Source organism: Lithobates pipiens, unplaced genomic scaffold, assembly GCF_037356315.1.
Source record: "Lithobates pipiens isolate NorthernLeopardFrog02 unplaced genomic scaffold, aLitPip1_a1.2 Scaffold_3, whole genome shotgun sequence".
Lineage (NCBI taxonomy): Eukaryota > Metazoa > Chordata > Amphibia > Anura > Ranidae > Lithobates > Lithobates pipiens.
In genome coordinates, this window is record NW_027507790.1 from 79372276 (window position 1) to 79395779 (window position 23504).

General features: G+C 44.9%; 1 protein-coding gene across 3 annotated transcripts in view; it reads left to right on the forward strand.

Moving 5' to 3' along the window:
* The window catches only part of KNTC1 (kinetochore associated 1), a 389498-nt gene that overhangs the window by 177884 nt on the left and 188110 nt on the right, over positions 1 to 23504 (forward strand). For all 3 annotated transcript variants that reach the window (XM_077461857.1, XM_077461860.1, XM_077461858.1), the window contains exons 33-36: positions 200 to 264; positions 7037 to 7326; positions 7424 to 7596; positions 13468 to 13565. In XM_077461857.1, the coding sequence (XP_077317983.1) occupies positions 200 to 264; positions 7037 to 7326; positions 7424 to 7596; positions 13468 to 13565 (626 nt within the window). The remainder of the gene's footprint in view (positions 1 to 199; positions 265 to 7036; positions 7327 to 7423; positions 7597 to 13467; positions 13566 to 23504) is intronic.

The window sequence follows — 23504 nt, forward strand, 5'->3', positions numbered from 1 at the left end:
CCGAATACATTTTTGACAGTTGCTGCCACGAGAGGCAAAAAAGCAATTTGACAGTTATACAATTAACCTGTAGAAGATACAGCGCTATCCACCCAGCTAACAAATTTTGCATAACCGAAAAATTAAGATTACCTGATTACAGTGTGTCGTTGTTAAAATCATTCCTCATTTAATTTTTTTTTTTTTTTTTTTTTTTTAGATCTTTTAAAAAGAGAGATTTTTGAAACCAATTTAAAAATGTTTGAAGCAATCTCTAGTTTACAGGTAAGGCCTCATATATCCTATTAAGTTATATTCTATACTGGTATGTTATAATGCTAGGTCAATATGTTATAATATTTTGGTAACCCGTTTTATTGGTTTTCTTGGGGGAACACACCAGCTCTTTGGGAGTATGCATTTTGAAAAACAAACAGTAATTGCCATGTTTTGAACAGTACTGTTGGTAAAGCACAAAAGAGTAGTGTTCATTTGGTAATATTAATTGCTGTGTTATACTTATTTTGATAAAAAAAAAAAAAAATTGGCATTGTGTGGTATCATAAATATTTTTTTTTTTTAAAGTGTTACTAAACCCACAACAGTAAAAATTAGTCTGTATATGCAGCATAGCATGCTTGTTAGACCCCTTTCACATTGGGGCATTTTTCTTTTGAGCTAAAAATAGCACCTGTAAAGTGCCTAAAAAAACGACTTCCCTGCAGTCTTTCACACTGAGGCGATGTGCTGGCAAGACTTTAAAAAAAGGCTTGCAAGCAGCATCTTTGGAGCGGTGTATACATCGCTCCTCCACTGCTTCTGCCCATTGAAATAAATGGGCACCGCTGCCAAAATGCCTGCAAATCGCTACGCAAGGCATTTAACCCATTCATTGGCTGCTAGCGGGGGTTAAAAGCGCCCTGCTATCGGCTGAATAGTGCCGATAAAATGACGGTAAAGCGCCGTTAAAACTAGCAGCATTTTACTGTCAACACCCGCGAGCTCCAGTGTGAAAGCAGCGTTTATGCTCAGTGTGTAACTTAAGGGGTAATCCTCCGCATTGTGTAAAAAGGCTGTTTTATCCTGTATGCATAGATCCCCCCCCCCCCCCCCCCCCCTGCATTGTCTATCTGGGAAAGGCCAGCTAAACACAGGCAGGATAGCTGACCTGCACATACTCCGTTGTCTTTTATGCTGGAGAGACATTTACTTGTCCTCGGAGCTAGCTAGGTCACGTAATATAGACATCACATGTGGGCGTGTATACAGGCTGTAGTGGAAATCTCCTACATGAACTCTCAGCACTGGAGAAACTGTGAAATTATTATGTAGCAGTGGTATACAGATTATCCAAAAAAGGTGTATATAGTGGCAGTATTCTTTTATTTATTTATTTTTTTATTTTTATTTTTTTAACAATACCATTATACAGAAGGGACATAGTCAAAATAGCCACAATGCATTACATCAGTGGTCTCCAAACTGTGGCCCAGGGGCCAGATGTGGCCCTTGGCTTGCCATTATCTGGCCCTTGAGGTACTATTCTCTCACTGATAGGTAGGGAGACACTTGTATTCCAACTGACATCAACAATGGGGCACCATTTCTCTCACTGACACCAACAATTGGCCTACCCGTGATACCAATAATGGGGCACTATTCCTCCAGCTTATAACAAATGTGGCAATGTTTACTCCCACTGATGCCGGCAACATTTCCACTCCTGGCCACTGTCCGGCCCTCCTAAAGTCTGGAGGACAATGAACTGGCCCTTTGTTTAGAAAGTTTGGAGACCTCTGCATTACATAATCAATTAGGAACAATACAAATAAGAAATTTGTCTTCAGGGAAAGTGCTCAACGTCACACAGACCATGTACACACAACCACTGAGGCACATCCATGTAAGAATATATCAAGTCCTGAAACCCTCAACCAGGCCATCCGCCCCACTCCTTCTACCAATGTTGGCCAGCTAATCAGTCCAGGAAGACCATACCTTTTCAAACTTCCATGGGTAACCCCGGTTAATATATGTAATTTTATACATGGGGAGTGCAGCGTCCATAACCTCCCAGGAAGAAAGTACAGGTGGAGATGGGACAGCCATTTTATCAATATTCCTTTTTTTGCATAATAAAATAGATGGCCTATAAATAACTTAGTATGGTGTGATCTCTGTTCATCATCTGTGATACCCAATAATGCAAGAGACAGGGTAATTGGGAGTGCCAACTGTAATTTCACATTCATTAATTCAAATACCTCCGCTTAGAACTTTGCAACATAGGGGCAAAACATGTGAAGGTAAGAACCAGGGGATACTTCACGTGAGGACATACAGGATATCCATTGGGAAAGATTCTATGCAACCTAGCAGTATGGTATACTCAGTGTAGACATTGAACTTGTATAAGCTTATCTTTGGAGGAAATAACCAGTTTGAGACCCTATTCTAAACAATTTTCCCAGTCCTCTCGAAAGATGGATGATCCTTCTGCCAATAGTCAAACCACTTATCAACCTTGGGTGAATCTACTGTAAGCAGAGCACTATATAGAGTAGAGTGTTTTTTTTTCATTTCTCCTGGGGTTAGTAACTCCTCAAATGGGGCTAGCTTGGAGGCTAGGCAGCTGCGGGAACAGTGCCCTATAGGCATGGCTGAGCTATAAATACCAGAACCCCATCCAACCAGGTAGATGAAACATCCGATACAGTTGAGAATATGACATTAGAGAGCCCACTTGAGCAATATCTTGTATGGTTTTAATTCTGAAGTGTGCCCCCACACACTTCGGGGCAGGGACAGTGCGCAGGTGAATCAATGTCGGGGTGACCCGCTGAAGGCTGATTTAGTAGGCTAAAGCGGCGAACAGCAGCCCCCCACACCCTCCAAGTGGCACTTCTTGGTGACAGAACATGGCTATAGACCCTCGGTCCCCAGTAGATAAAGTTCCTGAGATCGGACAGGGAACCCAGGAAGGCCGCCTGCAGACACGTAGCCGCACAAGCCCTGGAACCCTGAAACCACCAATATACCGACACCAACATCGCCGGCCAGAAATAGAATTGAAAATTGGGTAGCGCCAACCCTCCCAACCTGGTAGGAAGACACAAAGTGGATTTGGCTAGACGGGGGTGGCGTCATTCCAAATGAAAGATCCCACACAGCTATCTACTGTAAGAAAGGACCTAGGGACCCAAAACGGACAGTTCTGGAATATGTAGTTATATTTAGGAAGGGGCATCACAAGGTTTATCCTACGTAACAGATTCAGGGGAAGGTTAGACCAAGATTTGCATTTCTCCTTAAGCATAGATAATGGGGAGGAGATTATGGTCATGGAAACGCACAGTATCTCGAGTAATCTGTATCCCCAAGTATTTAAATTCCTCTACTCAACCCAGCTGAGGAGGAGACCCCCAGTTGAACTGCCTGCGCGTCTGGATGGATTTGGTCCAGTTAATCCTGATGCCCGAAAAAGAGCCGAACATGTCAAAAATCCACAGCACTACCAGGAGAGATGGGCCCGCATCATTAAGGTATAGCAGGGCATCATCTGTGTATAAGGATAATTTCTCTTCCAGCATCCCCTCCCTCAAGCCCAGTACCTCAGGTAACACCCTGATCAAATTGGCCAGGGGTTCCACAGCAAAAAGATGGGGACAGCAGACATCCCTTTTGTGTACCCCTAAAGAGGGGAAAGGCCAAAGAGAGCCAATCATTGGTGCGGACCTGTGCCCTATACAACAGCTGGAGCCAATGCAGGAACTTTGGACAAAACCCATATTTCTTCATGACTTCCCACAGAGATTCCCATTCAACTAAGTTGAATGCCTTTTCTGCGTCTAGGGATGTGATAACCCTAGCGCCTGGGGTTGTCATGCGGCACGGACAGATTTAGAAAGAGGCGATGGACATTGATATCCGCTCCCTTGCGTGGCATAAATCCGGTCTGGTCCACATGCATTAAAGCCTCAATCACCGAGGAGAGACAGCTAGCCAGGACCTTCGAAAGATTTTCACATCGACATTTAATAGAGATATGGGTCTATAGTGTGTGTCCTCACAGGTCCTTGCCAGGTTTGGGAATCAGAGCAATGAGCGTCTCCTCCATGGAATCCAGCAGGGAGGCCAACGTATTAGACTCAGTAAAGAGGGTCCTTAATTCCAGCAATGTGTGGAGGTGCCTTGGCCCTTTGCCAACCAAGCCAAGAGCTGGACGTTTTTATCACCAAACTCAAACCCCCTCTGTGAAGAATATAGGAGAGCCTTTTTGGTTTGCTCTGTTCTGTAAATCGAGAGCTGTCTCGGAGACCTCCGCCAGGCAGTGTACGCATCCCGATATGGGGACTCCACATACCCAGCCTCCAATCTAGCCGCCTCAGCCTCCAGTTCCTCAGAGAGTGCAGCTTCCCTCTTTAATCCAGATATCTTGACTATGTATTCACCTCTGACCCTACCACAGGAGATGCTGACACCCCCCCCCCCCCCCCACCCCAATTGGAGATCCAGTAGTTACACAAAGAAGCTGTGAGAACCTCTTGCAACCTCTCCTAGTGCCTAGAACCTGGAGAGACGCCACAGCCTAGAACCCGGGGGGGGGGGGGGGGGGGGGGGGTAGTGAGGGAAATGGTTAAGCACAGTGGTGCGTGATCGGGTATACCCCTAGACAGGATATGCACCTCTCTAAGGCCTAATGTACATGGAATGTTTTTACATCCTCTCCTGAATGATTTAACTTTACAGACCCATGTTTAAAACTTCTGTTTTGCCACGTTTAGAAGCATTTGGAAAAAAGGCCTGTAAATGAACAACGGCTAAACGCATTTTACCCCGTTTAGAAGCATTTGGTGCTTGAAATCCCTCTAATCTCAGTGTCTGAACTCATTTTTTTGCTTTCCAAAAAAAGGCCTCTAAACTCAACTGCCTAGAAACGACTATAAACGACCATGTGTACATGTACTGATAAGATAACATATAGGAGAGTTCAGGAGCAGTAGAAAAAAAATGCCCAACTGCTCCTAAATGTTAGTTTAGCAGCAGCAGTGTACATGAGGCCTAAACCAGCAGAGGGCCAAAGCTGATGCAAAAATGAAATCAATTTTAGAAAGGGTTTTAAAGGTGGTGGAGTGGCAGATAAATTCTTTATTATTAGTGTGGAGATGCCTCCAGACATCTGAGAGGGCGAAGGTAATGGCCCAGCTCATGAAATCAGATCCGCGAGAGAGAGTGTGCAACCTATCTAGATTCGGGCAGGGAACCATGTTAAAATCACCCATCAAGAAAATCTCATTAGTATTATAACTCAACAACATTTGCATTATTGATGCAAGCACCTGTATGGAAGCCGGAGGGGGAATAAAAATCCCTGCAAGCACCATAGATTATCAAATATTCAAGCATGGAGAATTGCATATCTACCACCCGTGACGAACATGCAAGGCCTGAAATGGAAGGCATTTCCTCACTAAAATACTTCTATTATATCCTGTGCATAGCTAGAGTAAGTGGCATGGTATGAAGAACCCACCCATTGCCGTCTGAATCCCAGGGTTCTAGAGCCCTGGAGATGTGTTTCTTTGTAGGATACAAATCTGGGGGTTATATTTCTGAAGATACTTAAAAATGAAAACGTTTGACCGCAGAGTTTAGACTTGGACATTCCATTATACTATGGAAACTTGCGACATTGTAAAGCCAGTGACCAAAGTTTAGCCGGGGATTTAACCATACAAGATCAAACCCATATAGCCTTGGACCTGGATGGTAATCCCCCCCCCCCCCCCAAATAATTGAGCATCAAGTCGGGTTCCGAGAAGAGCAAACATATGCAAAGTATACATTGGTAAGTAATATTTCACATCCTTAAACAGAAAATACTTAGAACTACAATATAGAACAGAACAACCCCCACACTCACCCCAGTCTGTTAAGGAAACGGAACCCCACCCGCCACCCCATTCCAAACACGGAGGTTATAAATCCCAAGAACTTTTCCAGGATTAGAACACAACAGTTTGCAAGGGGCGCAGACAGGCGGCCAGGCTCGCTATTCCATGACCCACCAAGCGGTGGCATGGAGATGCTGGTATGTAGCCAGGATAAAATTAAGCAATTACACAGGGTATAGTGTCCTGATTCAGTGCAGATATATCTAAGCCAGGATGGCAACAGCATGATGTTGACTGCAGCAGTTCTGTCCCTAAAAAGGAGAAAAAAAATAAAAGGTAATGGAGAAACAAAACAGTTCACCTGACTATGTCAGGGGCACATACTTGGGTTGCAGTAAATGAAACCTAAAAGGCACAACAGGTGCATTATAAATCCACTCCTGGAAAGTTAAGGCGCCTCATTAGGCGATTCGCACAGTTCAGATCAGCAATGCTGAGCTGGCATCCAAAAAAACTTTAGACAATGGTTAAATGAACTCGCACATCCTAGGATCAGCGATGAGGCAGGGTTTTAAGCCAGGCAGAGGCTTCCCTTGGGGAGGTGAAAAAGCTGACTGTCTCTCCATCCTGGACCCACAGATGAGCAGGAAACGCACTGTAACGAATACTGCAGGCTGGCAATGCCGCCGTAACCTCATCGATAGCCTTCCTTCTGGGTCTCCACGGAGTAATCAGGGAAAATCATTAACTTATTTTGGTAACGCAGATCCCCTAAGGTACAGGATGCCTGGAGTATCTCATCTCTATCATGAAAATTGAGTAACTTCAGGCTGAAGGTCCGAGGGGGTGAGCCTGGGGACCCAGTTTGGGTGGGATGCGGTGTGCCCTTTCCACTGTGTAGTGTGGTGAGAAATAAGCATCAAGTGGCAGATTGTGCAATGCATCTTCTATGAAGACCATAGGATTGGGGGAAATGAACTATTTTCATATTACTGGGTTTAGTAACACTTTTTAAGTGGATGGATGGTGAAATAATATACAATAATTCCACAACACGATTTAAGCGGATTAGGTGACAGTAATACAGAAGAGAGAATCTTTTTGTGAATGATTTGTCCTAAAATATGTAGCCATTTAATAACTTGTTCATTTTGCTATTACAGGAAGATTTTGACATATTCCTTTCACTGGATGAATATGAAAACCGATCTTTTCTGTCTCATCTTAGAGAAGAGCATATTATTGCTTATGAGACTACCAGGTCCATGTCTAAATCTGAAAAGACAACAGAACAGATTCCGAATACTAACCATCTTTCCAAGGTGCCATCAACAGAATCCAGGTTATACAGACTTGCCTTGCTTCTACAAGTCACAGAACAAGAACTAGGTGCAGAACTGGCCCTGAGAGCTCTGTCAGCTGGAAAGGTTGAAAAGTCATTGCAGATCTGCCGGTACAGTGGAAAGGAGTTATGTTGTACACTTCTTGCTACCATCCAGAACAAAGTTGTTGCATTCACTACATCATTTTCTCTTTTTTTTTTTTTTTAGGGATCTATATGAGCATCATTGTAATTCTCAGACTGGAAAGTTACTTTTCCTTGTTTCTCAGAAATTGTGCCAAATGTTGGAAGCAAATACGCCAATGGTAATACCTTCTGGAATGAATTTGCCTGCCGTCACTCATCAGTTATCTTGTCAGGCAGTCACAATAAGCAGTCCAGGTAAAGATTGGCATTGTGGGCTTGCATCTACTAAGGTATTGAATGGTAATGGCAGATATGTTACTGCTGCTGCTGAATATTACCCTTGCTAACAATAATTTTTTGCAGGCAAAATGGACTCTAGGCACATAGGAAAGTGAAGATCAACCCTCTGAAGGCTGTAACCCCTCCTTCAACACACTTGCTTGGTTTTGCTTGAATTCCTTAGGGGAATGGGTGTTTCTCATCATTCTGCTTTTTTTTTCCTTTAATTGGAAAATGTTCTATTAACAGATAGTAGCAGATTCAGGCTAGATTTTGGAAATCCCAGAGGTCTCTCCAGTTAACCTACAGAAGCAGGTTTCCCCAGATCATTAATTACATTTGCATATCGCCTGATCGGCAGCTTGCTCAGCCTCTCTGTGTGCCACTGAGAACCTGAGCCAGCCACTCGCACCCCCTCTTCAGCTTGGTTCCGCAGTTAGTGCTAAAAGAGGCGGGGTAGCGAGAGGTGACTTAACAGCCCCCACTCTCTGTTCCGGGAAGACGGAGCTGTGCGATCAGAGCTCAGTTCTCGGTGGTAGAGCCTGTGGAGGAGAGCTGCAACATCACATCAATGCTGCGGCCAAAGAGGTGAGTTTGCATGTTTTGATTTTGGTATTGCAAAAAGGGAAGTTAATTTAACAAATGATATTTGCATGACCCCAGCAGGGGTGTGTGCCTTTCACAACCTATCACAGATCTATGGCTATAGTCCTGGCTAGAGATAACCACCTGGTAAACTATAATAGGTTTCTTCCTGTGCACTGTTAACCAGCAAGCTTGCAAGGCAAAGCACTCTGGTTCCTGGCATCTGCCAGTCCCTTTCAGGGCTCTGAGGTAAGGTATTCCAGTGTTCCTCTGACCGGGTGAATCATAGGTCACTTCCGCAACTCGCATAGCGAGTTGCTGTGAGGACATGTGGTTCGGGAGCAGCGTCGTCATGGCATGTCTCAGAATTTCAAGGTTTCCACCTGGTCTGTTCACATGTCTAAATTGTTATCAGATGGTTGTTGCTACCTCACTTGCCAGCTTTGAGTATAAGGTCCTTCAGGCAACTGCTTGAGCTGCAGGAAATCCCCAGTTATATGTTGTGTTTTCTTGAGTCTGTTAATGCTTGTTTGCTCAGTTGAACTGCTTTTTTAAATGGTTTTAAAATGCTCATGTCTCTCAAATGACAGGAGAAAAATACTATTTTTGTACTTAACGTAAAATTCCTTTCTAGGAGTCATTTGGGGACAAACAGGTCTATGCTTATGATCTTGCTCTCGGTACTGCTTTGCTACAAAACAGTATCAGTATAACCACACGGTGAAAGGTTTCTATTGATCCTTATTTACCACCAAGAAATGTATTAAGTTGAGTACAAAAATCCTATTTTTAAATGGAACAAGTCTATCTTTAAAGTGTTTTTAAACCTCACACGTGAAGTATGACCAAAGCATAACCCTCTATAGTGTGTACTTGGCTCAACCCAAGGCACTTAGTGTCATTTGTCTCTGCTGCCTCATTTCTCTATCTGTATGAGTCACTTCTGACAAGTTTTTCTGACCCCTAGAGAAGAGAAAAAGTTGACAGGAGAGAGGTGGTGTGTCCCTTGCCTCCAATCAACTGTCAGGTTCTCTCACTGATCTGCTCCGAGTGTAGCTTCAGCTCAAAGGCCCCAGCTTTTCAAAGCTGAGAGATCCTGTGTAAATTCTGTATTTTTCAATGCATATAGAGAAGCGAATGTGTTTCATCTCTGTTTATCACCCAAGGCTAAAAAAAAACTGCCAGGGCTCCTACTGTAAGGTATTTCTTTGTCACCCTCCTTCTTGGAGATTTCTTCTTTCTTTCTGTCCTGGTTAATTGTAAGGAGGCAAAATATTTAAGAAAATGTCCCTTAGATGGCCACGGAAAGCAATTTAAATCTGATTATGTAGCTTAATACACAGAATTATGTTTATGTGAACTGCTCTTCTTTCTGAAGGATTTGTAATTCTGTTTAGCAAGTCATATCGTTTGGGAAGACCTGAAAGATGACACAGCTAGGTCCTTGTTCTATACCAGGGGGTCTCCAAACTTTTGTTATTAGTGTCATAGGGAGGAATTGGGCTCCATTGTTGGTGTCATTGTGAGAAATGGGACCCCATCATTGGTGTCATTGGGAGGGATTATGCCCCACTGTTGTATGAGTGGATGAGATCGTGCTCCAAGGGCCGGATAAAAGAAAACAAAAGGCTGTGATCTTGCCCCCAGGCCACAGGTTGGAGAACACTGTTCTAAACTATAGTGGCAGAACAGCTAGGTCAGGAACTTAATCCCTGCCTGCTGAGAAGACACTGAAATGGCAGCATCCCACTGATGGGTGATCACTCTGTTTTCTCCTCCTGTCAGCAGGGGTACTCTGCAGAGCTTTTTTAGCTTCTACTGCTGCCCCTGCCTCTCTGTTTGACTAATACAGTGCAAGAGTATAGCAGTACAGAAGGTTGGTAGACCAATAAAGTTCTTAAAAAGACGCACTCGTTTTGCCAATTTAGTGACAGTGTTCATGTAAATGCCCCCTACCACTCTCCTCTACAGCAACCCCCCAACTCAGTTTTTTGGGATGGAGGAAGGAGCGACAAGCGATTGCCTGAATGAGCAAAGCAACATTTTCAGTGACAATGTATGTGTATGTGCCTGCCTTTCAGCTTTGTAGCAGAAGGCTGAAGGTAGGCAACTCTTGCCATAAGAAAGTATAAATGGCCTAATTTCACATTTTTCCAGACTTGCCCTGCTGAAGTGCTAACAGCTCCACAATTCCAGTCACTAATCTTTCCCTTGCCACTTTCATATGCTCTGTTATTTTTGGGTCCAGTGCCTTCTTCTGGAATAGAAGCAGATGTATATGCTGTGCCACTCACGTGCAACAGGCAGTAAATGCTAGGAAAGAAAAAATGTTGCTAGGAGCAAGGAGAATTTTTTTTAATTTCACCTCTGCCAAAAAAATACACTGTGACCTTTTTCACAGAAGTATCAAAATCATGGAGGCTAATATGTCTGATTAAAGGGGTTGTAAACCCTGAGGGTTTTTCACCATAGTGCATTCTATGCATTAAGGTGAAAAACCTTCTGTGCTACAGCACCCCCCCCCCCCTTTCTTACCTGAGCCAATTGTTCCAGCAACGGGGACGAGCACAGCAGCTGCAGCCGCTGTCTCTGGTCCTCATTGGATAGATTGATGTCCAGTCTAGCGCCCCCCCCCCCCCTCGCCCCCCAACCTTCAGAAGCCAAAACTCCTCAAACCTCCCTTACATCTCATAGTGTACACCACTTACCTGCTGCCTGAAAGAAGCTGGTGTAGAAGCTGAGAGGCAGAAAATACAGGATCTGGAGCAGGGGGGGGGGGGGTGGCGGCGGAAACGAGGGAGTGCTTGGGCTGCACAGAGTGGCACAGGATCTGTAGGAAGAGTTGATGAGAAACTCTCTGCAGCTGCACACAAAAGCCAGGATCTAGCAGAGGAGTTTTGTTCTCCTCTGTGCTGCCCATTGCTAAAACAAAGTGGGGGTGGAAATGAAGGGGGTGCCGCAGCTGCAGCAAAGGTGCGGGGGCAACATGAAATGGCTGGAAGGCCCAGATTCGGCCCACAGCTCTTGTATCTGACTCACGTTTATTATATTGAATATAAAGTGATACTTGGGTCTCATGTTTTTTTTTTTTTTTTTGTTAACCACTAGTCGCCCGCTCTATAACAGAAAGATGGCTACAGCACGCGCTCAATTACCGGGAGGGCGTCCCTGGGCATCCTCCTGTTTACTCGTTCCCTGCGGGCATGCATTGGGGAAAATCTGTGTTGGCCGTGTCACAGATTGTGCTAAATGACCAATCACAGCGGCCATTTAGAATTAGATCGGCATGCCCAATGAGAGATGATCTCAAGTGTAAACATATGAGATCATCTCTCATTGCCGGCTCTCCCTCCTCACACAGAGACCGTGTGTGAGGAGGGAGAGCTTCTGTGCTGCAGCGTGAGTGAATACTAAATAAAACACAGTGCCCACAGTACTTATCAGTGCCATCTGTCCCCAGTGCCACTTGCCATCTGTTATCAGTGTCACGTATTGGTGCCATCTGTCATCAGTGTCATGTGGCATCAGTGTCGTGTATCAGTGCCACATCAGTGTCACGTGCCATTGTCCTGGTGGTCCAGGGCCTTCAAAAGTGTAATAGGTAGTCAACAAGTTTGATGTGTCATTTATGCTCCTAAAACACCTGATGGTGCTCCCTGCATGTTGGGCCACTATGTGGCTAGGCTGTGAGAAAGTCCCACATATGCAGTATTGCCATACTTAGAAGTAGCAGAATGTATTTTGGGGTGTCCTTTTGTGGTATAAACATGCCATGTGAGAGAAATAACCTATTACAATGACAATTGTTTGTGGGGGTAAAAAAAAATCTTAATTTTGCAAAGAATTGTGGAAAAAAAAGACAACATCAAAAACCTCACCATGCATTTTACTAAATACCTTGGAATGTCTACTTTCAAAAAAGGGGTGATTTGGGGGGTATTTGTACTTTCCTGGCTTGTTCGGGTCACAAGAAATGAGATAGGCCACCAGTACATCAGGTGTGTTACATTTTTTTATGATTTGCACCACAGCTTGTAGATTCTCTGAAGCCCTGTACACACGACCGGTTTTCCCGTCAGAATAAACTCTGAAGGTTTTTCCGACAGAATTCCACTGAAACTGTCTTGCGTACACACAATCACACCAAAGTCCAACTGTCAAGAATGCGGTGACATACAACACGTACGACAGGACTTGAAAAAGGAAGTTCAATAGCTTCCGTCTCGTACTTCAGAGCATGCGTTGTTTTTGGTCCGTCGGAACAGTATACAGACGAGCGGTTTTCCCAGTAGCAATTGGTTCAGTCGGAAATATTTAGAACATGTTCTATTTCTAGGTCAGTTAGAATTTTCGGCGTAAACAGTCGGACATTCCGCTCTTGTGTACGCGGCATAACTTTCACACAGACCAAATAATATCCACTAATTTGGGATATTTTTACCAAAGATATGTAGCAGTATAAATTGTGGCAAAAATTTATGAAGAAAAATTAATAATTTGCAAAATTTTATCACAGAAACTAAGAAAAATGTGTCACCAGAGGTGATTAAATACCACCAAAAAAAAGCTCTATTTGTATGAAAAAAAGAACAAAATGTATTTGGGTACTGTATTGCATGACTGAGTAATTGTCATGCAAAGTGTGAGAGCACTGAAAGCTGAAAATTGGTCTGGGCAGGAGGGGGGTTTAAGTACCCAGTAGGCAAGTGGTTAAAAATAACAAACATACCTGCTCTGTGTAGTGATTTTGCACAGAGTTGCCCAGATCCTCCTCTTCTTGGGTCCCTCTTTGGTGCTCCTGGCCCCTCTCTCCTGATAAGTGCCCCCACAGCAGGCAGGTTGTTATAGGGCATCCGAGCCAAGCCACAAATCCCTGTGTCCATTCAGCCAGAGCCAGAGCCCACGCCCATTCTCCTCATTGACTGGCTGAATTTCATTGACAGCAGCGGGAGCCAATGGCGCCGCGCTGCTGTCTCAGCCAATGAGAAGGGGAGTCCTGGGCAGCTGAGACATTCCTACAACATCGCTAGATCTAGATGGGGCTCGGGTAAGTATGAGGGGGGCTGCTGCACACAGAAGGGTTTTTATCTGCATTAAAATAAAAAACCTTCTGCCTTTACAATCACTTTAATGCATTTCCAATTCACTTATAATAATGATAGTAAGAAGAAGATGAAAATATAAAATAGAAGTTTCAATTACACTGCATGACATAACTGGCCTAAACATTACACGATTTTTTTTTTTTTTTTAACTTCACAGATCTCTTGCTGGATGCTTTGGAACTTTGTAAATATACACATATTGCTGTGGAACTTTACAGACAATGCCATATTGAAGATTATGGATTTATTACCAAAGTGAGTGTTGTGCATTTCCTTATAGTTTATTACTCTTGTATATATTGATGCATTTATTCTTTATAAAGCCTCATTGGTTTTATAAGTAAACAGTTATCACTGAACAGTAAAGGTTCTCACTGTGCCTCTCCATCTTACCATCCAAGCAGATGTATTGGTATGTAAGCCAGCATGTTAATCCACATAACTGATTCAAATTTACGTCTAGAAATCTAAGAACCCTTAATCAGTGTTCTTGTACCTACAGTAAATAACCAAGCTCCATGTTTTTGAATGAATCCTGGGTAGAACACACATACTAGAACATACAGAACTCTTGGTGGAAGTTAAATGGGTATATACAAGTGTAGGAGACGTTTTAGTTCATTTATATTGAACTCTCTTGTTAGCAGCCATTTAAAACTTTGTACAGTAAAACCTTGAATTGCAAGCATAATTCGTTTCAGAAACATGCTTGTAATCCAAAGCACTTGTATATCAAAGCGAATTTCCCAATAAGAAATAATGGAAACTTTTATGATTCATTCCACAACCATTCATTCATAGGTACTTCGGTTTATAGTCCATATAAAAATATTATAGCAATGTGATTGGTTGTGTAACCATAAAATGTCTATCCACAAATTGCAGCCTCTACTAGGTGATTAGAAGCTAAATCCAGCAGGAGCTATAGAGTATAAAAGGAAAGAGAGGCACCTCTAAGTGAAGCAATATGGTTACATTTCATGAAGTTACAACATTTAGTAACTCACATGGTTGTTGATTAAGAGGCACATCTAAGTATGCAGGCATAGCTGTCCACATAGACCATGCCCCACACTGCTTGCTCTCACCGCTGTCAGTCTGCAATCGTGACCAGGATGACTACCCTGCAGTAGAGCGATTGAAACGGTCATGGAGCACAGCGTGGAAGGGATGATGGTGGTAAGGGGGGTGGTCTATGTGGACAGCTTTACCTCGGATGCCTGCATGCTTAGATGTGCCTGTTTTAATCATCAACCACGTGAGTTGCATTACAGCAGACACAGCATATCAGACATTCTGCAATGTATTTTTGAGTGATCATTTTTTTACATAGTTGGTAAGGTTGAATAAAGACACCAGTCCCTCAAGTTCATTCCCGAGAATGTGTTTGTGTGAGCCGACCAGTTTCCATATGCCTGTACAACACGCTTGCTAAGAAACACATCTAACCATAAAGAACCACTTGCGTAATTAAAAATGTAACTGTTTCTTGACCAACTTCATTGTGTGCCTAAAGAGGCGTTCCAATCTGTATAAAAAAAAAATATATATACTAAAATTAAATACTGTAGCTGCTGACTTTTAATACAAGCACACTTACTTGTTCAGGGATCCCGCAATGTTGGCACCCCTAGCCGACTCATTAATTGTCTTCGGTGCAGGCGCCGTCATCTGTAGTAAGAAGCAGCCTTGCAGCTTCACAGCCTGTTTTCTACTGCGTATTTGCAAGTCGCGGTGTGCTTTCTGAATGGTCCTGCCGTCTTCTGGGAACCTCTGTGTGTCTCAGAAGGCAGCAGGAAGAATCCCTCATTTTTATTTATCACTGACCACCATTATTTCCTGTTTTCCTGCTGGATTTGCCATTGAAGGAGTTAATGCTGTGGGATTGAGTGCTGAAGCCGGTCACTGGGTGGAAGGTCACTCACATGAACTAAATCTTCTTTCCCGCCATACAGCATCTCCCTGCTGCTGCTCCTGTTGCAAGGAGCCACATGGAACTTTGAGCCATTCTTTCCAGCCTTCAGTGACTGATTACCTTTGACTATCTGACCCTCAACCTGCAGTCAGCTGTCTGGGCTTTGTGAATACTTGAGCCCTTGTCCTTTATCCTGAGCCTGTATATTACCTAACCACTCTGCACTTGCAACATTTCTAATTCACGCCACATGGGGAGACAGTCTGGCTATATTGGGCGCCCCCAGCTCCACTTCTAATGGTCTGGGGGAAGCTTACATCATGCCTACTGATATTGCTCAAGTGTGCAGTCATGTTATCCTCTGCAGTTAGCCTCTACCGTACTTTGAGTCATCCTTGAATCCATCAGGTGTGACTGGGTCCTCTGCCCCTTCTGCTGAAGGTTTTTACCACTATCATGAAGATTGTTATGACCCAAATTATGCAGCTGTACTCTGATTGAGATCAGAGAGGCAACAAACATGCTCCCATGCTGTCTCCATATTTTTGCAATGTGTGTCATAGAACCCCGTCCTGTTATAAAACGTAAGCACTTTTACTTGTTCAACAGGGTCAGTTTGCATCAGAGATATGCAAATTGTTCTGTTGGATTTGTAAGCAAACAGTGGGAGATTTTTCACCCTGGAATGTAGAGATCCATCAGCTACATAGATGTTTTTGTTATCACCACCCCTTTAATATAGATTGAAGCTTTAGTAAATATCTATATAAAAAGGACAACCCCTACCCTTGAATTTCAGAAACATGATTTAAATTTTTTTCTCACAATCCTGTGTGTCAGAGCAGATTCGCATAACACTCATAAAACAGAAGACAGCTAAACCCTCAGTCAAATGACATGGGTGAGCACTTTTGAATTGGGACCATGGGTTGCAATCGTGCATTTAGAAAAGTTGAATACCTACATGTCCGAAAGAATAAATATGGAGGATGAGTGTTTTAAGCTGAATTCAGACCTGGAAAGAAAGAATTAGAAAAATCTGAAAACTCTAATCAACCTGCTAAGTCCCCTCCCAGATCAGGAAGCTGTTATCAGTACATCTCCACTATAGTCTTGACAGTACCAGCTATACACTGAAGGGTGCATATATTTGACACAGATATCCCATAGAGAGATTAGGAAAGGATGAGGCAACAGAGCTGCCCATGGCCATCCCATGAACCTGCTTTAATATCGTATTCTCAGAAGAAGAACATTTTCTCTTATGTTTACCGACCGACACAGCTCCTCTCTTAGCCGTTGGGTTGTATACCTTACCTCTAGGAGAAATACTAGGCAAAGTTGTAATACAAAACTCAGAACTTTCAGTTCCACCCATGGGGGCGGTCCCTTAGGTATCAGCCCTCCTGCCTGCTAGCAGACCTCAGTTTTATTTTGCCTAGTGAAGGAGAAAGACCTAGGAACCCTGGGTCTGTGTTTTTTTTTTATGCAGAAGCTTCGTGTTTTGCGCAAGATGAATGATCCTGTGATCATCTATCAACAGCTGGCTGGGTGACAGGCTGGTTCACTTATCCTTGTAGTCTCCTCAGTCCAGCCATCAAGCATGTGCAGGTCGCAGCTACGGCTCGGCAGGCCATAAGAAACCTCAGCTCCAGAGGTGGTCGGTGAGCTTTATGCTCCGGGGCGTACATATGACCGGGCCACTGATGTCTGCGTCACAGTATGCCGAGGCCAGTAGCCTTCCCTGTACTGATCAGGAGTAGGTCTACAGTGGAATGTCTCCCAGCTCTTCGGGACTGGTAAGTACAGCTCTCCCTGTTCTGACGGGGCTGAACAGCTGGGCATTCCCTGGGAGGTCGATTCGGGGGCTCCCTATCTTCTCTCTTCTGTCCCTATCTTCCCTCCCCCCCCCCATGTGGCTGCTGAGCGGTGTGTGTGTGTGCCTATATATGGGCTCTCTGTGGCTCTCACCTGACATGGGGGGGGGGATGGCTGAATGGCGGTGGTCCTGGGGCCTGTATGGTATGCCACTAAAAGGTGCCTGTGAGGGCCTGCTGGATATGGTGCAGCGCTGTGGCTTTGCAGGTTTTTTTTTTTATTTCTACCTCATGGTGATGTTTGGCGGCCATTTTAGGTGTGGGTAGAGCAGGCTGGCTGTCTAGGCTTCAGCTGCCATTTTCTATGCGATTCCTATTCAAGGAACTGGCGGCCATTTTCTGGAAGCCTGACATATTTAACATATTTCGGTGTTCCCTGACAGCAGCATGGCTCGTGCTCAAAACCTTTTTCCCTGTGTTTCCTGTCTGTGTACTGGACGCTGAGCGGCCATTTTATTGAAGCCTGAGCATTTTTCTGATCATTTTAGCGATTGTTCCAGTGGTTATCACCAACTAAATTTTTGGTTTCCTCTGTACCTGGGCACACTCAGGGACTACAGGCACCACTTGTGGACAGCGCAGAACTCTCCAGGGTGGTGAGTCTGGCAGGAATGAGCCCCTCAGTCAGCGGCAGCAGGGAGGGTGGAACTGTCACTGTCCTAAGTCCCCTTCTGGTGGCAGACAGGATAGGGTCAGCATGGCTCAGAAACTAGTGTTTTTTACCCCAAAGTCCAGGCAATGGCAACCGGTTCACCTGCAGACTGCCAAATGCCCATGGACACCCTGATGGCAGTCCTCAACTCGTTCTTTGCTAGATGGAGGCAGTGCATGGGAAGATGGGTGTAATAAGGTGGCCCCTGTTCCCCCCGTCCTCTAGGGAGAGCTCTGTGGCACAGACACAGGCCCTGATGAGGCTGGTGACCCCTGCTCTGCCTTGTCAGATGATGCTGACCAGGACCATTCGGACAGTAAGGATGAGTCCCCGTTCAGGTCCGGGCGCAAAAAAAGCGCTTGTTGGAGCACTTATCACAGCTGTTCGTGATACCCTGAAGATTCAGGAGCCAGCAGGTTCCCCTGCTGAGGTACTGGTCCCTTTTGGGTCCTGCAAGCCAGCATGTTCACCTATGATGTTCCTGTACCTGACTTATTTTACAAGTTCACTTACAGGGAATGGGGTCGAATGCAACTGACCTTTTTGGTCCCCAGACACAGGGCGGTGTGTTACCCCTTTGAGGAAAGCCTTCTCACGAAGTGCTCAGCTCCTCCGGACGTGGACCCTCCAGTATCCAGGTTAAATAAGTAACCAGGAATCCCGGTAGTGGGAACTCCTGAATTTAAGGATCCCGCGGACAAGAAGGCCGAGGCAGTGGCTCGTTCCTTGTTTACGGTTGTGGGGTCCGTTGTGCGACCAGTACTGGCATCCGCACTTGTGTCGCAGTCACTGAGTGGGCAAAACGTTTGCGCCGCGAATTGGGAGAGCGTCAGGCTTTTCCTGTCTGCGTAAAACTGGCAGACCAACTAGTGCAAGGCCTTAAGTACGTTTCTGACGCGGCCCTGGATACCTCCCTCTGTATCTAGGATTTCAGTGTCAGCTGTGGTACTGAGGCGCCTAATGACTGAATTGCTGGTCTTTTGACCAGGCATCTAAAAAAAGCCCTGATGGATCTTCCCTTCCTTGGCGAACGGCTCTTTGGAGCCTCTTTGGATGGCATTAGTAAGCTTGCCACCGGTTGTAACAGTGTATTACTCCCACAAGCCAGGAAGGCTAAGGAGCCACGCTGTAGGCAAGGGCCCTCTTTTTTCCGTTCACTAACGGCTTTTCCGTCCGCCTGAAGCTTCGGTATAACGTCCCCAGCCCGACAGGATGACCACGGACGGACAAAAACGTCCCTGGAACCGCAAGCCTAACAAGCCTGCGAGTATAAGTGCTACCGCATGAAGGTTTGTCCCCACCCATGTCTCGGGTGAGGGGTCGCCTTCGGGAGTTTGCAGTCCAGTGTTCCCCTCGGTTTTCGACCAATGGACCTGCGACCTGATTTCCTCAGACTACAAGATAGAGTTGCTCTCTTGATCGCCAGATTCTTCCCTTCCAGTATACCCGGCTCCCCGGTAGGCCCTCGTGGGGGCAGTAAGGGATCTGCTGAGTCACAGGGTGGTTGTACCAGTTCCGGAATCGGAACGTTTCCAAGGATTCTACTCAAATATGTTTGTAGTTTCCAAGAAGGAAGGGGTACGTCCAATCTTGGACCCAAAAGCCCTCTATCACTTTAAGGTGTAGAGGTTCAGAATGGAATCGGTCGCCCAGTAGTTGCTGCACTCCATCAAGGTTACTCCCTGGCGCCCTTGGACATCCAGGATGCGTACCTGCACATACCTATATGCCTGTAGCAGCAGAAGTTTCTGCGATTTGCAGTCGGGGAAGCCCACTACCATTTTGTGGTTCTCCCTTTTGGTCTGACATCAGCCCCGGAGTGTTTACCAAGGTTTTGACTCTGGTTTTGACATTGCTACGGCAACGTGGGATATCTAGACGATCTCTTCCTGAGAGCATCTTCCGCTTCAGAGTTAGAGGAGGATGTAGCGATCACCATGCAGACTCTGCAAGAATTTGAGTGGCTGTTGAACCTAAGAACTCTGTGATTGTACCGACTCAGCGTTTGGAGTACCTAGGCTTGCTGCTAGACTCCATGGAAGCAAGAGTTTTCTCCCTTCAGACAAGCTGCAGACTCAGATCCGCGGTAAGACTGCTGATGAACCGCAGGTGGTCGTCGCTTTCTTTTGCATGCGAGTCATGGGGCTCATGGTGACCTCGTTTTGAGGCTGTACCGTTTTCCCAGTTCTACAGTGATTCAGGCCGGAAAGTCGTTCCTACCTCTAAAGTGGACAGTGATCACAATGGACACCACCCTTTTCGGCTGGGGTGGAATAATGGGGGTTCAGTCGGCTCAGGGCCTCTGGATGAAAAAAGAATCAGAGTTGCCGATCAATCTGCTCGAACTGAGAGCGATCAGGCTTGCCCCAGATTGGCCTCAGCGTCCTTAGTACGCAGACTTGGTGCGTCTGGTGGCAGACGCTCCCTGGCGTCTGCCATTGCCAGAGGACCTCCTATCTCAATGTCCGATTCTCCATCCTGCTATACCATAGCTTGTTTTAACGGGATGGCTATTGAGAGCCAGGTGTTGAGGAACCGGGGTCTGTCGGACTCGGTGATTCCAACTATGTTGAGGGCACGGAAATCTTCTTCTTGGAAGATAATACCATCTTACCTGGAAGGCCTACATCTCCATGTGTGAGGAGAAAGGATCGCATCCGTGCTCCCTTGCCATATCCAGGATCGTGCTGTTTCTCCAGCAAGGAGTTGACCTGAGATTGGCATTAAGCACCATCAAAGGGCAAATATCAGCCTTAGCTGTCTTTTTTCAATGACCCCTGGCATCGCACTCCTTAGTGAGTACCTTTGTTCAGGGGGTACGACACGTAATCGCTCCGGTGCGTCCACCATTTCCCCCTTGGGATTTGAACCTGGTGTTGTCGGCTCTTCAAAAACCGCCGTTTGAAAATATCAGGGAGATTCCCTTGTTTACTCTTTCCCAGAAAGTGGTCTTCCTAGTGGCCATCACATCGGCCAGGAGGGTTTCGGAACTGGCGGCCTTGTCTGGCAAGTCGCCTTATCTGGTTATCCATAGTATAAGGTGGTGTTGCGTTCGAAACCGTCCTTTCTACCGAAGGTTGTCGCGGCTTTTCACATTAATGGGGACATGGTGTTACCATCTCTGTCCTAGGCCAAAACACCCTAAGGAGGTGGCCTTCACGCTCTGGGCGTGGTTTGGGCTCTGAAAGTGTATTTGTCTACCACTGCTCCCTTTCAGAAGTCAGAGTTGCTGTTTGTCTTGGTAGCTGGTCCCAAGAAAGGTATGGCAGTCTCATCAGCCACCATTTCCAGGTGGATCAGACAGATCGTAGTACAAGCCTACGCCTTACAGGGGCAGGTGCCCTTCTTTCCGGGATGGCCCAGTCCAGGAGGGCAATCGGAACGTCTCTGGCCTTCTGACACCAAGCGTCTGTCGCTCAGGTGTGTAGGGTGTCGACCTGTTCGTCTGTCAACACGTTTACCGAGTTCTACAAGGTAGTCGTCAGTGCATCGGCTGATGCCTGTTTTTGGCCGCAAAGTTTTGCAGGCGGCCTTATAGTTGCAATTGAATATTCAATATTTTACTCCTTTTTTTTTTTTCCTGGTTTTTCCATAAAAACACAGTACCGTTAAGTTAATGCTCTGTTGCATTACATTCCGCAGTTTTTTGTGTGGTTGTGGGTAGTCGCTCCTGTTGAGGGTACCCTGGTTTTGTGGTGGATTTCTCCACGCACTGTTGTTTTTTGTGGGTAAAGTTTCACTAGTTCCCACTTGCCACGGTGGATGAAGTTTTATGCTGTTTTCCCACCCCTCGTTTGGCACTGCTTGGGGATGTTCCAATGGCTAAAAGGAGCTGTGTCGGTCGGTGAATATAAGAGAAAATAGTATTTTTTGTACTCGCCGTAAAATCCTTCTCTCTGTAATTCACCGACCGACACAGCACCCGCCCCTCCTTTTTTCTTTGTTATACTGCTTGTTGACGTACTGAGGTCTGCTAGCAGGCAGGAGGGTTGATACCTAAGGGACTGCCCCCATGGGTGGAATTTAAAGTTCTGAGTGTTGTATTACAACTTTGCCTAGTATTTCTCCTAGAGGCAAGGTATACAACCCAATGGCTAAGAGAGGAGCTGTGTTGGTCGGTGAATTGCAGAGAAATGGATTTTACGTTAAGTACAAAAAATCCTATTTAAAAAAAAAAATAAAATTTTTTTTTAAGAAGCATCTCAAGACACCCCATTAAAACAAGCTAGGGGGCCATAAGTCAGATTGGAGACCAAGAAATGCTAAATTGCCTCAAGGCCACTAGAGTTTAGTTTGGAGCTATAGAGGAAGCACTGGCAAGCATTACGTTAGGCCCTGAATCCATTATTCCATGAAAGACCTGTAAGAAATCATTAGTCTTTTATAGATGCAGTAAATGCTGAGAGTTCATCAACATAAAGTTTTAAGTGTCTGTCCAGCAACTTGGCAAGTGGCTGAATAGCCAATTCAATTCCTGCATCAATTGGTCAAAATTTTAAGGAATGGAAACCCTCATGGATCCTGGGTAACCCATAAATAACAGGTGTTTTAGGAAATTCTGTGCACAGGAAATTTTTTTATTTTTTTTTGGAGATTCGTCTATTTGACAAACTACTGTTGATGTAAGATTTACCCGAAACTGTATTTCACACGTGGGGGCCTTTGAAACCTCTATATACCTTGTTGTATCAGATATTGTGGCTAAAATGCTATTCCACATAGTTGAGTACCACCGCCGCCCTGCCGTTATCTGCAGGCTTTACTGTAATGTTTTTTTCTTGTCAAAATTTTCAGGGCTCGATCTTTACCTATAATGATTTGGACTGGCCATCAGATAGAATTATCTACTACCATATGACTTGTATAAAGCTTTCAATGCTCTTGTATTGGCCAGCTGAAACAAAAGCACTCTTTCTTTGTCCTGTTATTTTGTTTGAACATAGTGTGCTGGTTTGATATCTTGTAATGGGGTGAATGTTTTGACAGCCCCATCCACCATTTCATCACAGCACCCTTTTATGTTTGGGTCTAATCAATGTATGGAGTGTGCTCGATTTTTTTTTTTTTTTTTTTGCATTATGTCAAATTCTGAGTTGCTCAATCTTTTACTGATCGGCTTACCCCTGAGAAATCTCAGTCTACTACTATTACTCCCAAGTTAAGGGATACAATTTCGGGTGATTTTCATGAAAAGATGTTCCCTTTGCAAGCTTTTTTTTTTTCAACTGTTTTCTTTTAAGATTGGAAGCAACCTCATATGTTTCCCCCCTAATAATTTATGGCTGTGTAAAGATTTAGTCTATTCTAACACGGATCTGGCTGTGTCTCACATTAACAAGGCAACTTCTATACCAGTGGAGGATGCACCTGCCTTTATTGACCCAACTGCAATTGGAAGCCCTTTCCAGAGCTCTGTTCTTACTAGTGGGTCCAGTCTTGCACCCACTTCTGGCTGTGACTTTGCTTTGTCAAATCATGTCCGACTGGTCAAAATCCCTATAAAGGATCTAACCTATGTAGCTGTTGATACCTTGGTTGTGGAGCAGATGGCTATAGCACAATATTAAAATGTATTTGCTTTGTTGCCCACCCCCTCAATTGGACGGCTTAAAAAGGTTAAAGACTGCCTGTGCCCCTCAGTGGACAAGAAACAAAATGAGATTTATCTACTCGATAAAGTCCTTTGGAGTCCCATGTGGGACACACGTCGCACCCCTCTGTGTTTTTAATCATGCTTTTGGTACCGCTTT